This window comes from Anabrus simplex, chromosome 1, assembly GCF_040414725.1.
Source record: "Anabrus simplex isolate iqAnaSimp1 chromosome 1, ASM4041472v1, whole genome shotgun sequence".
In the NCBI taxonomy this organism is placed as follows: domain Eukaryota; kingdom Metazoa; phylum Arthropoda; class Insecta; order Orthoptera; family Tettigoniidae; genus Anabrus; species Anabrus simplex.
Window position 1 is genome coordinate 892,988,891 of NC_090265.1, and position 17,077 is coordinate 893,005,967.

Genomic DNA, 17,077 nt, shown 5'->3' on the forward strand with positions numbered 1-17,077 from the left:
ATATACAGTACTTCGTTTACATCATTGTCCGACTTGTTCGATATATCGTCCAGACTATCTGCACTAAGTATTTTACCCCTCAATTTACAGGTAACGATATAAAAAAAGAAAAGGAAACTCACAGAACTGCACACTTACATAAGCAATCCGTGCGCGAGATAGACAATGATTTTGTCACCCTACAAAGCACTCTTGACGTACCCATATGGGGTCGCGCCAAAACAGGAATTGAGGAATGGAAGGTGGACTATGCACGTACTTAAATAGACGACCAGCAGATAGCAGGAAGATAACTTATACAGCTTCGAATCACATACTTACTGCGCAACCCAGTTCTCGATCTAGAACGAACGTACGACCCCATATGGGGACGTGAAGTTCAAAAACTTGACTACTCTCACGTACCCATATGGGGTCGCTTGGCACTCAACGTGTTAAAGGATACACAACCTAAGTACTGATACCTGAAACAGTCTACCTGCTCCAGTTTTGTTATTCTTAACTGACACTCTTTTTTTGACTGCCATGTACCTCTTGATATCAGATTAGGTACAGAATTTCTGCTTGTACTTACACCTCAACCATAGTAGTAGTAGTAGACATTTCATACACTGAATGTGTGTGGCTGGCCCCGTGGTGCAGTGTTAGCATGCCTGCATCGCACCCAGAGGCCCTGGTTTGATTCCCGGCCAGGTCTGGGCCTGAGGGCTGGTTCGAGGTTGACTCGATTACAATTGAGGAGCCATCGGATGGCGAGATGGTAACCTTGGTCTAGAAAGCCAAGAGTAATGGCCAAGAGGATTTATCGCGCTGGCTATGCATCAACACGTAATCTGCAGGCCTTCGGGCTGGGCAGTGGTCGCTTGGTAGGCTAAGGCCCATCAGGGCTGGTGGGGTTAAATATGTGGGGCTGTTGACAGTAATGGTGCTAGCCCATTACAGAAAGGAGTATCGTCATCTGTTTATCATATCATACTTGCTGCATTTATCTCTGAAGTTCCAAGGTATTAGATTGCAATTTTTGGCATTGTCTAACATTTCTGTCAGATTGTAATACTTCAAGTCTTTTTTTCTACAAAATCCTTGCTGACCTTAGTTATTGAATATAATTTACTGTTTTTTTCTTCTTCTTTTTTAAATGTTGTGTATGATTCCTTGTATTTTGGGTAAAAGTAGTATGAAGTATGGCTCGACAAGAAAAATTTATGGAGGAATAAAAGTATTGGTTTATATAATTTGAGAACTACTTAAGTGGTGTCTCAATTTGCATGTTTCTACTGTGCTTTTATCTGGTACATTCTTGTGGGTTTTTCCTCTCATTTTGTACTTATGTGACTCTTCTGTCATCATAGGTAACCTTGATAAACGCCCATGGAAAAATTACAGGAACTAATGAAGTAACTGCTTTGAAAGCAGATGGCTCAAAAGAAGTTGTGAAAACAAAAAATATCATGATTGCTACAGGTTCTGAAGTTACACCTTTCCCAGGAATTGAGGTAAGGTGTTTAAGACAATGATATATTTTGATAACATTTTGGTTGTGATAATGTGTGTAAAATGATCATTTCAGATTGATGAGAAAAGTATTGTCTCTTCGACTGGTGCACTCTCTCTCTCAGCTGTACCAAAGAGGTTGGTTCTTATTGGTGCTGGAGTTATCGGGCTGGAGCTGGTAAGCATTATATTGTAGAACAAGTAGTGGAATGGTACCACAATCTATTGGTAAATTTCTTATTTTTCATTTCGTCATATGATAAAATATTTTTCCTCATGTTTGATGAATTGATTAAGAGTTATAAAACTTTCTTCTTGTATTTAGAGCCCAGATTTGTATGCAAAGTGCATGTACTTTTATATATGTTCAGATATGATCATCCACCCACTACACAGAAAAGCTGACAAAACAGACCTTAACAACAACAGGAAAATCTCACTTTACATACAAAATCTTTTCAAGAATCATCCTGAACTCTTTCCCATGGGTTGCGTAGTAAAGTGTACTGGAGTCGCACATTGTCTCCCGTGGATTGCGTAGTAAAGCGTACTAAACTTTCAAACCAACTTCCTCTGCCATCTGTCTGCTAAACATATAACTTCTTGGAACCAGTGAATTCCCTATGCTTCCTAGATACAATTGGCATGCATGGAATACTAAAATAAAGTGTTCTTTTATTCGTTTTCTTAGAACAGACAGTGACTGAATGTAAACACATTGCAGCAACATGGCTGCATATAACCAATTGAGTGCAGAGGATATTTGTTACAAATTAGACTAATATGTTGACGAATGCTATGGTAGTGAGTTTGCAGTTGTAGGTATGATAATAAAAATGGTGTGTGAAGCAGTTGGGACAGAGAGGGAAATCGGAATACGGCACAGGACAGGAAATGTTCATTCAGGTACAGTCTCCTAAAATACTAGGCCTACTTTGACAAAAACTAATTATCAATTTTAATCCTCCAGTTAATTCTGTTTCGGACTATGGGCCTCTGCATAATTGCATAATATTCCAACTAATGTCAATTTATCTTCCAATCCCATTCAGTGAAAAATAGTTTATAATTTGTATGTCCCAGAGGAAGAATGATTTGCTATCTAAATATCTTTGTCCGACGGATCCCGAAAATGAAATAAATTGGGGGGTTTAGGGTGAATTCCTGCCTACTCTGCATTACCGAGAAAATAAGAGCCCCATCAGGTCGAGCAATTCAGACTAACTTTAAGAATAAACAATTTAACATTATGCACTATATTGGATTCTTCTTGATGTATCATTCCAAACGGGGGGGGGGGTTTCGTGCGTGTAATTAGGTGATATCATTGTATCATTTTAGAAAAACTATAGTGTATTTTCCATTATTACAAATTTGAAGGTGATATCTTCAGTGGTTTTTACAGAATAAATTATTTGGTGAAGGTACTCCACAACTATACCTGACAAGCAAATTATTACTCTAGGTTTCTCCAGACAGTGAATCAAAGATAGTCCATGGGAAAGGGTTAACAGAATCAGGTCACAGCTTGCAAGGGAATAACTGGGGGAATACCAAGGAGGTTTTTTTAGAGGAGTTGTCCTGACCAGATCGTGAGTCTCAAGCTAATAATGGATTACAACAGGAGAAGAAAGAGATATGGTGAAAATATTTATAAACTTCAAAAAAGTATACGATTGCATCCACAGGGAATCTCTACTAAAAATTCTCAGACACATTGGACTATACTCCAAATGAATAAATATGATAAAATTGACCCCCCACAAACACCAAGTCAGAAGTGAAGTTCACGTGGTGAAAACTCTCTCTGCAGCGAAATGTGACTACACCAGGGAGATGGACTCTCACTCCTACTGTTCAACTGTGCTCTAGAAATGGTAATGAGGAAGTGGTTTTAGAAATGTCTCCAAAAAAAAAGCAGGAAAATCTAAACAAACTGCCTTGGTTTCACCAATGACTTAGCATTACTAGCAACTGAGTTAGACAAGGCTAAATTGCAGATATCAGAACTTCAAAACATTGCAACTAGAATTGGCCTTAAAATATCATTCGAAAAGACAGAAATTATGTTCCAAAAACTAACACCGTTAAAGGAAATAAGCATAAATGGTAATAAAGTGAAAATTGTCACCCAATTTGAATACCTAGCAGAAGTAAAAACAGACAACCTAAATGAAAAATCCTCAATCCAAATTAGAAAAAACAAGCTAGCAAAAACACAAAATTTAACTTGGGACCTCTAAAATAAGAACCCTATCATACCGATCCATACACACTAAAACACAACAACACAGTTTTAAAACCGGAAGCAACACAGGCAGCAAAGACTCTCTTTCACCTCAAAGAACAATCAAAGACTGACAGACTACAGAAGATCGAAAGAACAATTGGAAGAACCTGGATCAAGAAAAAATATCAGAAGGACGGACAGAGACAGATAATACCTAACAAAATCATGTGCAAAGAGTTGGAACCCCTTCCTGATACTATGTGTTAAAGGAGACTGGGATCCTTTGGACACATGAGAATGCAGGATTCGTAACTTCTGAAACAGCTGGTACATTATTATATTGCCTCAAAAAAATACCACAACAGGGTGCAGATGGATCAGAGGAATAAGAGAGGATCTGAAGGAAACTGGCCTTACACCAGATGATGTCACAGATAAGATAAAATTAACCCCCCCCCCCCCAAAAAAAAAATCCAAGAGACAAACATTGCTTCACATGCAAAAGAAATAAATATAAATATTTATAATAAAATTTATAATAAAAATAAATAAATATAGATATTGCCCCTCTACCACTTTGAAAAAAGAGAAACAAACAAAACAACTCATCCCTTTCTATCTTTACAAAGTCACCAACGTCTTTAAAAAGCATGATGTGAAAGTAGTTTTCAAAACCAACAATAGGAATCATTCAACATTAAAAACTTCATATCTGATCCGTATTGCAAGGAGATAACATACAATACAGCGAAATTTAATTGATCCACCTTTTTTCAATACATAATATGTTATTAATATAATCACATTTTTAAAAATTCAGTACCGGTTTCGGTGTCTATGGACACCATCATCGGCTGAAACAGGTTGTGTGAACAAAGATATAAAAGTATGTAGTACATATAATAAACCCTCAGTAATAAGTGACATTAATAAGATGTAAAAATGCAATGCTTAAAAATATAAACAAGTTATGTGCTTGTTGGTCAAAGAATAAAATGAAAGTGAGAATATTAACAAATGTTTAAAGACTTGATCACTTTGGAATGATTAAAAAGACTCAAGCGTAGCACTGCTAAACACTACGTTAAATAAAACATGGACATCAAAAAGACCGGATCTCGAATACTAACGATTGCCGTGAAGATGTCATTTGGAATGACGACACGCTGGTAGCAGTTTAGTTTGCAGCACAAGATGATGATAATTCAAATGAAAGCAATGATCAGGTTTACTGTGTGGTAGGCCTACTGCTTAACTGACAGACACAAATAACTGCCATTACGTTCTTTTATATTAATATTGCATAATACGATACCCTTATCACTTTTCTGTACGGGGTCGAGTATGAAGTGAGACAAATCTTCGTAGCGACTTTTTACGACCGCATGCCCTTCCTGACATCAACCTCATCAGATGAGTTAATGAGATGAAACGAATGACGTGAGTAACTAAAACTGACTATTCTGACTGCAGAATCAACATTTACCAGTTCCCGTTTTGCAATTGAAATTGTAATGATTAGCAGTGATGGAACTAACAATTATATGAATTTTAATGCAAAAAAGAGTCTGGATGATGAGCGTACTCCTGATGCTAAGAATTTAAAGCCTAATTTATTTTCCAAATTTTACGCATCGTTCATCCCAGATTTTAATGTCAGTTGTGTGTTTGTACATTTGTTTAGTAATGTAATTCAATAATATTCATATTATAGTATTGAAAAGGTGGACCATTACGACATTAATTTATTAATTATTATTGTGATCACAATTCAATACAGATCAAAACCATGAAGTTAATATCCTATGATCCATAAATGCAACAAGCTTTCCTGTTAGTTGTTTTTATTCTTTCCATTGTGGAACTTCAATATATTCGGGCACGTAGTAGCATACCTAACCTAAACAATGCGGTCTCTCTTATCCCAATTACAGCTGTTTAGGTAAATCTTGATGTGATAAATGTAGAGAACAAGCATGAAATACACTTAAAAATAAATGTATGGCTTTCAATAGCCGCAGTTATCCAAAGAATGCTTCCAATCACTATGTATTACATTCGGAAGTACAACTCGTAACATACGCTAGTTATTAGCTGGTGGGTTGGCACGCTTTTTACAGCACGGCTTTATTCAGAAGGGGTGGCTTCTGTTACACATACACCAACTGGGAATAATGTAGACCATCTCCAGAAACCATTTGCGAATAGATTCTCAGTGTTTGGACACTCTAGTTGGGAACGAAACTATTTTTTAAGTTGCAAAAAGACCGGATCTCAAATACTCATGATTGCCGTGAAGATGTCGTTTGGAATGACGACTCGCCGGTAGCAGTTTAGTTGGCAGCACAAGACGATGATAAATCAAATGAAGGCAATGATCAGGTTTACTGTGTGGTAGGACTACTGCTTAACTGACAGACACAAATAACTGCCATTATGTTCTTTTATATTAATATTGCATAATACGATACCCTTATCACTTTTCTGTACGAGGTCGAGTATGAAGTGAGACAAATCTTCATAGCGACTTTTTACGACTGCATGCCCTTCCTGACATCAACCTCATCGGAGGAGTTAATGAGATGAAACGAATGACTTAATATAAGAGTAACTAAAACTGACTATATTTACTTCAGATGTAGGCCTAAAAGTCATGTTCACCCTTTATTCTTTTTAAATTTAGAAATACGGTACTGTCTTCCAACAAAAATAGCCAGTAAAACTCAGAATACATTCGTAAGTTTCTAAGGAATAGTGTTGAACGTTAACATGTACAATTTATAGCTCTTTATAGCCTAGAAGTCATGTGTTCACTGCACAAAATTTGAGGTTATCGCATATTGGACCCTCCTTACTTTTTTTGGGCTGTAAATGTGGGGCAAAAAAGGTCTACTATGTGAGTAAATATGGTATTACTTGTCTCCTACTTGTCTCCTTTCTGTCTTCAGATAATTACTGGTAATTAATTAATAACATCTCTGCAATCAGTTGGGTATAATGTAAAAAGTATTTTTTTTTCTTCTTTTAATTGCATGTATCTTGTGAAGTAATATTACGTAGTTAAGATTAAAGAGTGAAAGTATGCAATCCCTACAAGTTGTCACACAGTCAAAGCAAATCCAATCAGTTATCATCATGTTGTTTGATGGTTCCCCCATGTTCTGTCAGTCTTGCACGGAGAATCTCTGCTTAATTGCCTGTTGATACATGAAGATTGAAAGAACATTTTTATTGTATTAAGTAATCTTCTCTGACAAGCATAGGAGCTTCACACAAGAAATCTCAAGACAACTTTTCTTGTATAAGCTACTGTTCAGCCATCCAACTTCTTCATTCGTCACCAGATGGCCCCCAGGACATGGCAACGCTAGCGTTCGGTCAGCTTCCGCTTCGAAAGCTAGCATTGCCACGTCCTGGGGGCCATCTGGTGACGAATGAACGTACCATTTTCCACTTCTATTATAACGTCCAAATTTAAAAGTGTCATTGTTTAAGAAGCCTTTCTCGTGGACAGTCGAGATTTCTTCTGAGGACGCAGAGCACAGTTCCCTGCGAAACGTTAAGAATTTCACCTTATTTTCTTGACACGGCATAAGCCCAAAAGCCTGTACCCCTTTCAGACCTGAAAGAAAACTGGCGGTGTGAATTTTTGTTTGTACGTCAAAAACTGACTAAAATGCTCTTAAATACATATATTTTTAGTTTATTTTACAAAATAAAAATTAACATCTGAAGAAAAAAGCATACACACAATTGTGCGTGTCAGGACTTACTTCACTACTTACAAAAAAGAAAAATTACCTCAATGCATGTGAATATACATATGTACATGACCAAATGTTCTATTTTACAGTGGGGAATAATTTAAAACAATTAAATCTTCGTTCAGACACAAGTAAACGTTACATTTTCTACATTGAGGAGGAGTTTTGATATTACTGCCCTTTTGGCAGCAGCAGCTTGTCGTCAGACCTGAAAGAAATCTGGGGGTGCCAAAACGTCAAAAACTTATTAAAATGCTCTCAAATACATGTTTTTGCAGTTTATTTTACAAAATAAGAACTATCGGCTGAAAAACAGAACCCACACAATTGTGCGTGTCAGGACTTCATTCACTACTTGCAAAAAATAAAAAATTCAACTCAGTACATGTGAATATGCACATGTACATGATCAAATGTTCTATTTTACAGTGTGGGATGATTTAAAATAATTAAAATCTTATACATTACATTTCTCATGTAGAGTACGAGTTTTTCTTTCACAGTCCTTTTGTGACAGCACCCAGCACTCCTGCATGCATTGCCTGTAAGGAAACCTAGCACGCACATATGTGCGTATCAATATTCAACACCTCATGGTATAACGTACGATGTTGTAAGTTCACAATTTACGTTTGCTACACAATCTACACACTTCATTGATTATATTCTGTTATTCGGTAAAGCTCCTAGATTAATATGAATGCAATAAATAAATACTTACTTTAGGCATTACTGCTTCCTGCCATATTGCTAATGAACTGTATTTTTGAACACTTCTTCCTGGCCCCTGGTGGTCAAGTACTAAATAAAAACAGTTGAAGTACATGCTACGTGTCCCGCACAAGCACTGCAGTCCGGTCTAGCGCCAAGAAACCGTCAAATAAGCTCAGACATAAATAAAATACGAACCCGCACAATTGTGCGTACACGGTCTGAAAGGGATACAGTATCTTCAAAAATAGCTGGCCAAATGTCATCTCAGTGAGTCTTTGCTTTCCAAGGCCATTGGATGACTTGAAAAAAAGGAAAAAATCTCAGCCACTGTAATCGAACCTGCTTGACTTGTTTACATGCAGACCAAGCTGGCAAATTTTCTTAATTCATGCAGATGTCACATTTCAATAAAGCACGATATGGTAATTAAATCACAGAACGAATACAGTTACGAGATAACTTCTTTTCTTAAACACTGACAAGCAATAGGCTAAGATCTGTAAAAGGGGATGGAATGCCTACTACATTATTTGTATTAATCGTAAGCAGGTTTTGAAGACATACAGGACCTAAAAGCATGCCATACTCACAAAGTAGTCACTGGATAAACAATGCTAGTCTCCCTCCATGACATCATCTCACTTTTAAAACCAGCATTGTTAGTACACATTTTATAATTTCTTCAACAGTATTGTCTATTTCCCACATTTCATTTTATTCCACTCATTTGTTTGCTTAACACACATTTCCTAGTGCTGAGCAGTAACAAGTTTGATTCCAAGTTTATATATTGTGATCATAAGATATCATTGCCTTCCGATGTCTTTTATTTGTAAATCACCTTCTGAGTACAATGAGACAAGGTTTAATTAACTAAATGTAAGGGATAGTAATTGGAAGCTCTCAGTTCTATTATTACTTGTTTAATTACTTTCCCTTAACTTCTCTTTTATTATTAATCTTCTAACAAAATACTTGGTTATTAATTTGGTGGCGTAATTATTTTAGGGTTCTGTGTGGAGTCGCTTAGGATCTGACGTGGTAGCAGTGGAGTTCCTGAATTCTATTGGAGGAGTAGGAATTGATGGTGAAGTTTCAAAGACATTTCAACGCATTCTAACCAAGCAAGGATTAAAATTCCGCCTGGGTCATAAAGTGACAGGGGCCCGTAAGGAAGGTGACGTCATCAAAGTTAGTGTAGAAAATGTTAAGGATCCTGCCAAGAAGGAAGAGGTTAGTAAATTTGGTGTTGTATTTGGTTATTGTTTGTTGCACTGTTCAGAATTGTTGAATAATAATGTATTATTTGCAGTTGGAGTGCGATGTTCTGCTAGTGTGTGTTGGTCGTCGTCCATATACCGTCAACCTGGGACTAGAAGAGATGGGCATTGAACGAGATGAGAAAGGACGAATTCCTGTTAATTCTCGTTTTCAAACTGTGATTCCAAAGTAAGAAAATATATCATTTTTGTTTTATTAGCTTTACCATTTGCAGGCAGAAGTTTTCCTCACACACATGCATGGAAAATATTACTGTAGCAGTTTTAAGTTTCCTCTCTTAGATCTAAATAATTGTAGTTGTATGCAGTACTGTATCACTCCAAGAACACAGATTATCAGATAAGTTCTACATATAGTTAGGGGTGTCGATGATGGTGTTATTACAAGTGATGATGGTGAGTAGATAGGCAAATCCTGAAAATGGAGGGATAAAACTTGCAATCCACTTGGTCACTGTTACCAAGGGGGCTTGTAACCTTGGAGCAGTGATAGGACACAGAAGTCTCAGCCCAACTTCAGTAGGAAATGTGCTGGTGAATCAGGTTGACATACATATCGATCCCTGGTTAGACATTGCATCATGCGTAGGCTTGAAAACTGACAGAGTAAATTGGGCTTAAGTGTCCCATAAAAACTGTTCTGCACTGTTAAGGAATACACTGTGGTAGCTGGTTCGAATGAGTGATTTATATTTTACCTTTCTTCATCATCAACGTCCATTTCACTCGTCTATATCCTGCCGAGTTGGGATGTTCATTGCACCTTTCCACCTTCCCCTATCCAGCGACCATTGTTCTTCCTTAACTGTGTTCCAATCCAGGTTCCTTCTAGTTGTACTATTCTTGACCGAGCTCGATTGCTGCAGTCGTCTAAGTGCGGCCAGTATCCAGTATTCGGGAGAAAGTAGGTTCAAACCCCACTGTCGGCAGGCCTGAAGATGGTTTTCCGTGGTTTCCCATTTTCACACCAGGCAAATGCTGGGGCTGTACCTTAATTAAGGCCACGGCCGCTTCCTTCCCAGTCCTAGCCCTTTCTTGTCCCATCGTCGCCATAAGACATATGTTGTAATCTATCAGTTTCATGTCCGTATTGATACTTGGTATTTACAATCACATAGAATGGGTACCGTCCACCTAATCAGTACTTTATTATATCTTGTTACTAAGCAGTACCGGTTTCGACCTTCACAGAGGTCATCCTCAGCTGGTCATAAGATCTAAAGTTAACTTAACATATAATTTTAAAACATTACTAAATGCGACAATTGTGAGGCTAGCTATGTCGGACGTACGGGCAGAAACTTCTTTATTCGTTACAAAGAACACATTAACGCCTTAAAGCATAATCACTTTTCGTCTATAGCTCAACATAACGAGGATTATAAGCATAATTTTACAAATATTGAAAACGACATGCAAATTTTAAGTATGATCCCCAAGGGCTCTCTGCTCAATATAACAGAAGAATTTTACATTACTATAGATCAATACGCAAACCCAAATTATAACTTGAACGAAATTATAGATAAAGTTAATATCCTCTTTAATACAGTCATCCCAATTTTAAAAAACACCTACATAAAAATAGTTAAAAAACAGCATCCAATATATATCAAGGAACCTCCCGAAGACACGCCCAGCCATACTCCACCTCCCCCAATCACTACCCCTATTGAACCTCCACTTCCCCTTTCTACCACCTCTACCTCACCTTCCCCAATCAATACCCCTCATGCTCCTCCATTTCCCCTCTCCGTTACTGCAAGTACTAGCCCTAGACGTACACGGAGCAGTACACGACGTGCTCCCTAACTGTACACATTCGACCAGTCAACAGGATTATGTAAGTAAACACTTATTCCACACGTTCATTAAACATTCCACTGACAAAATTCTTATACTTCATTCTTCTCTGTTCTCGCAGATTATTGAATGTCCAACAACAAAACTACAAAGAGGGAGCATCTGCACCTACTCAATATCTTTTAACGAGATTAGTACCAAGAAAACTAATGACACACCATAATATTCTGATATTCATCATCCAACATTCTTAATCATATGAACTTAAAAGAAAAACAACATACATAGTTGAATGTTCTAGAATGCTTGGTACAAACATGCCTGTGAACGTACAAAATGAATATACAGTGGAACCTCGATTATCCGTTCCCGGAAAATACGTTTTCCCGGAATATGCGTTCAGATTATGTGCTCCCGCGAGCATCGTAATTAAATCACGTTGTAAGAGTCCCGCATTATCCGTTCCTCGAAGAAACGATTTCCCGGATCAACCGTCCAGAAATTCCAGTCCCATCAACGCTAAATCCTCGATCAATCGTTTTTTAATAAACTGTATCTCACAAAAGGACGGCTATGGCATATTTATGGATCTTGGCGTTAACGCCCCGTCACTGCGATAATTAAAGCAAGTACTGTACCGGTACTGGAAAAGCGATCGGCGGTGAACTTGCATAAGGGACCATCTTAGCATCGCATTCGGGTGGTATTGTTTAGAGAATCTCGGAAAATCATAAAGCAGAGAGTGGCGACAACAATTGCAAGGAGACACGGCGCATTTCGACAGCTCTGCTTGAAGACGGAACGAGTTTCGTCAAATGTTCGCACTTATAAAACGTCCATATTACGTCCAGGGTTAGATGTTTATATTTTTACTTTTTTCGATTGTACTGCCGAAGAGGTTTTTGGCACTTTGCTCAGGGCACTGCAGAGTAACTGGGCTTTCAGGCAGGAATTGAAACTGCTTCTTAACACAAATTCAGTATTTTTTATATTATCGTACATGATTATGTTAGCGAGACCAAAACACATGTTGCACCTAAATGTAATTTAAAAAAAAGAAAGCCATGGGAGGTCTTGGAATTGCCTATTACTGTTTAGCTCCTAATGTAAGACTGGGAATTTTACGTTTTCGTGTTAAAATACCAAAAACCGCAGTCGTTTTATTTGCGCACGTTACATTTTAAATGGTTGGTATAATTTCAAACTCGCACTGACATGTGCAGCGAGCGTGCTTTCCAGATGACCTCAAGGTCACGAATAACCGTAACTTCTGAAGTTTTGATATTTCTTTTATCTTTCCAATTTGATAGGATTTGTGACGCGCAGAATTGAATATAATGCATTCGAGAACTTTTAAGAATCGATAGTTATATTCGAAACCATGTTTTCGAGTTCAACATAACCTTTAAAAGTCGACGTAGGCCTAATTTGTGCAGTACGAGATTTCCAGAAACTGACTACGAACAGTATACCGGAGACCAAATTACAATGAAAGATTAAGAAATGAACGGATTTCACATTCATTTTGGGTGCTTTCGTATCTAATGTGCTTTATTTTATTAGATGAGAGAATTAAAAACTACTTGTGGTTGATTGTCGTTTGGCTTGGCGTTATTAGATTTTTCGAAGAGTTTGGCTAGCCTAATCAAAGTCGCTGAACTGAAAGAAGTTTTCACGGGGAACTGACGAAGATTCCCCTGTAAAACTGAATATAAAGTATCGAGATTTTGAACTCGCGTACCGGTAATTAATGCGGTTTCGTGGTCTAACATGCCCGCCTCTCATCCAGAGGCCCGGGTTCGATTGCGACCAGGTCAGCTCAGCCTACGTGATTACCTTTAATTGTGGAGCTATCTAATGGTGAGATGGCAACCCCAATCTACAGAGCCAGGAATATCGGCCGAGAGGATTCGTCGCACTGACCATGCGCACCTCGTAATCTGGAGTCCTTCGGCCTGAGTAGCGGTTGCTTGGCAGGCCAAGTCCCACTGGGGCTGTAGTTTGGTTTGGTTTAGGAGTTTTGTAAGATTATAATTATACATATTTCAGTTTTGTGATGTTTAGCCAAATTGTTGATGGTTTTCATTCATTCCCGGATTTTCCGTTTTCCCGTATTGTACGTTTCATTTTCATGGTCCCTCAAAAAACGGAGAATCGAGGTTTCACTGTAATTCCAAAACGTACCGCAAGAATACTTTGAACATTTTATCGTATTTTAATGTATTATTTGATAAATTTTATTACATCCATATCATAGAATGTTCCAGAATGTTTAGTATAAACATACCAATGAATGTATACAACGATTCACCAATATGAACTGAATTTCAAAGTGTACCTCAAGAATGCCATAAACATTTTAGGTGTTGAAATGGTACTTCACCAAATTATCTACTACTCATGAACAGTACACTAGAATTTTATGTAACATATACATGTCATAGAATATTGACTCTTGTTTTTAAACCAGAAGAGACATCATATCATTGTATATTTTATATATTGTATATTTTAATATTATCACTCACATCATGTGACATACTTCATTAGATTTAATGTTTCAAAATTATATGTTAAGTTAACTTCAGATCTTATGACCAGCTGAGGATGACCTCTGTGAAGGTCGAAACCGGTACTGCTTAGTAACAAGATATAATAAAGTATTGATTAGGTGGACGGTACCCATTCTGTGTGATTGTAAAAAAAATAAGACATATGTGTCGGTGCAACGTAAAGCCAATAGGAAAAAAGTACTATTCTTGATAGTTTTCAGCCACTTTAATCTGGGTCTCCCTCCCCTTATCTGAATCTCCACCATCCGCTTCGAAAATATGTTCAAACCATCTAACTTCATCCGTCTCAATTCTGTCATAAAGCTTTTCCACTCCTATTTCCTCCCTGACATTTCTTACTCTGTCCTTGCTTGTCTTTCCTATCATACGAGTGCTTAGAAATTTCATTTCACTGGCCTGAATTTTATTCTCCTGTCTTCTTGTCACTGTCTAGGTCTGCACTGCATATGTCGATAGTGGGCAGTAGTACATCTTATACATTACCTATTTATTTATCATTGGTACTTTCTTCCTCAATACCAAGTTTCTCACACTCTGATAGAATGTATTTCCCTGTTGAATCCTTTTAAACTTGCATCATGCATCAGTTTGGTTTCCCAATTACCTGAAGCTGTCCATAATTCAAGGTTTTGTCCCTTTATTTTTATCATTCCTTTCCCTTCACTTTCTCCTCTAGTTAACACCATTGTCTTATTCCTTTCCACACTGATTTTCATTCCACGTATGTATGTTCAGTCCTCAACCCTAAGGCTGGTTGGATCCTGAACAGCTCCGACATCAACTGTCATAGATGGCCTAGGCATCACTGAAGAGGCATACTAGGGAAATGAGGAATGAGGTAGTTTCCTGTTGCTTCCCTCACCGAGCCAGAAATTTCTGTTAATATTAGTCTGCCAAGCCCACTGAAATGCATGCACCAACTGACCCTATGAGTAACATTTTCACACCATTCATAACAGGGACTGGGTGCATAATGATTAGCATTACTACTATCACTCATACCTCAGTCACTTTCATATTGTCAAAGCCAAGGATAAGACTGAGACTGACCAATGAAAGTAAAAATATTGCTCTAGCCTATACACTAGGTCCCACTGGCAAAAGCATTTTTATCATTTTCAATAATCTCACTCAATAATTGTAGTTATATGCCCTTGTACTTCCTCTCTGTTTGTTCCCCACACCACAATATCATCTGCAAGCCTTCAGCTCCCTTTTCCCATATTTTACCTTTGTCTCCTTCACAGTTTCGTCCTTAATCATAATGAACAACAGTGGTGACAGTACACTTCCTTGCCATAGGCCAGTTTCATTCCAAAACCACTCTGTCTTCCCGATATGTGTGGTCGCTGCTACAACAATTTCAGTTTAATTGAATGTTATTCATTTTACGTCCCACTAACTACTTTTATGTTTTTTGGAGACAATGAGGTGCCGGTATTTTGTCCAGCAGGAGTTCTTTATGCCTGCTGGACTTACTAGCATTGGCCTTTTGAACCCAGCTTTGCAGTTAAATTGAAATAACAAATAATGTAGTTCATCCTATTCAGTACAAGTAAATAAGAAATGTAGTGTTACATTCTTACTTAATTATAAGCGGAAGCAGTACCTGTTTCGACCCCAATCTGGGTCATCATCAGCCAAATAAAAATACAAAAACAATGCATAGGAAAACAAGAAATTAAAGGATGGGTCTTTCACAAAAATAGTTGAAGAAGCAATATAGGATAATGGGGATTAGCACTGCGCAATTTAAAATTGTAAAATCTAGAAGAAGTAGAAGGTCAGTCACTTATATGAAGTAAGGCGCAATCTTCTGAAGAGTAGCACAACACACGCAAAGTTCGGCACTGTGTCTCAAAATGTTTACGAGAAGAGGTGAACAGTTAAGTGAGCTAGCCTGCATATACTATCAGACATGAAGTCACAACACAGTTTGATAAATATGGAGTCCCAAAATTGTGTAGAAGTTGAAGACGAGTCGCTTGATTGAAGCATAATGCTAGCTCCTAAGATCAGCGTAACATACTCAATGTCCGGCACTGTGCTTTCAAATGCCGACGAAACACTGTGAATAGCTTAATGATACAGCCTGTAATTGTTTCGGTTGCGAAAATGTATATAATACAATTTAATATAATTGAATATAATTGAAGTATGTAACTAGGATCTTGTAGATTTTTTAGAACAGTTGGCCTCAGTTCGGTGTTATTTGAAGATGCATATCTCTGTTCTGGGTACACTTTCCTAAGCCTTTTCTAAATCAAGGAATGTCATCACCATATCTCCACTGTATTCCCATTTTTTCCATTAACTGCTTCATACTAAAGACAGAGTCTAATGTTGGATCTTCCATTTTGAAAGCCATATTGCTCTTCTTGTAATTGCCCTTCTACTTTTATTCTCATTCTCTTTTCCAGTACCCTTTCAAATATTTTTACTACCTGAGATATGATTGTAATTCCTCGATAATTATCACATATCTTCTCATCCCCCTTCTTAAATATAGGTATTATTACTCCTTTACTCCAGTCTTTTAGTGCGACTTTTCTTTCCAAATAAATTTACATAGCCTATACGGCCATTGTAGATGCACAATTCCTGCTACTTTTTATCATTTCCACGTACAATTCGTCCACTTTCACTGCTTTTCCCACTTTCATTTGTTTGACAGCAGTTTTCACCTCCTCCATTGTGATTTCATTCTTAGACTTTGTCTCCTCACACTCTACCTCTATCTTGTTGTCTGCACCCCTTCTCACATTCAGGAGTTCATCGAAGAAATCCTTCTATGGTTGCATTGTCATCCCTCTGTTTTGCCCTTTCACCCGCATTGTGTTCACTCTTTTCTCTTCCTTCTTACAAGTTCATATAGCATACTTTTACTTCTATACACATCTTCTTTCAACTCGTGTAGATCCTTCTCAGCTTTTCTTCACTATCTTCTTGCACCTTCTTTTCATTTCCTGATACTTTCTTCCATTTTATACCTATTCCATACTTGCCAAGTTTTCTTATTTTTCACTGCTTCCTTTATGATCTCATTTCAAATGGGATCTCTTTATTTTTCACTCTACCGGGCGAATTGGCCGTCCGGTTAGGGTCGCACAGCTGTGAGCTTGCATCCGGGAGATAGTGGGTTTGAACCACACTGTCGGCAGTCCCGAAGATGGTTTTCCTTGGTTTCCAATTTTCACACCAGGTGAATGCTTGGGCTGT

General features: G+C 37.7%; 1 protein-coding gene across 1 annotated transcript in view; it reads left to right on the plus strand.

The window, feature by feature from the left end:
• Nucleotides 1–17,077, plus strand: part of LOC136857712 (dihydrolipoyl dehydrogenase, mitochondrial) — a 132,937-nt gene that overhangs the window by 28,101 nt on the left and 87,759 nt on the right. The window contains exons 5-8 of the mRNA XM_067136584.2: nucleotides 1,353–1,496; nucleotides 1,571–1,672; nucleotides 9,211–9,435; nucleotides 9,515–9,651. Coding sequence (XP_066992685.1) covers nucleotides 1,353–1,496; nucleotides 1,571–1,672; nucleotides 9,211–9,435; nucleotides 9,515–9,651 — 608 coding nt within the window. The remainder of the gene's footprint in view (nucleotides 1–1,352; nucleotides 1,497–1,570; nucleotides 1,673–9,210; nucleotides 9,436–9,514; nucleotides 9,652–17,077) is intronic.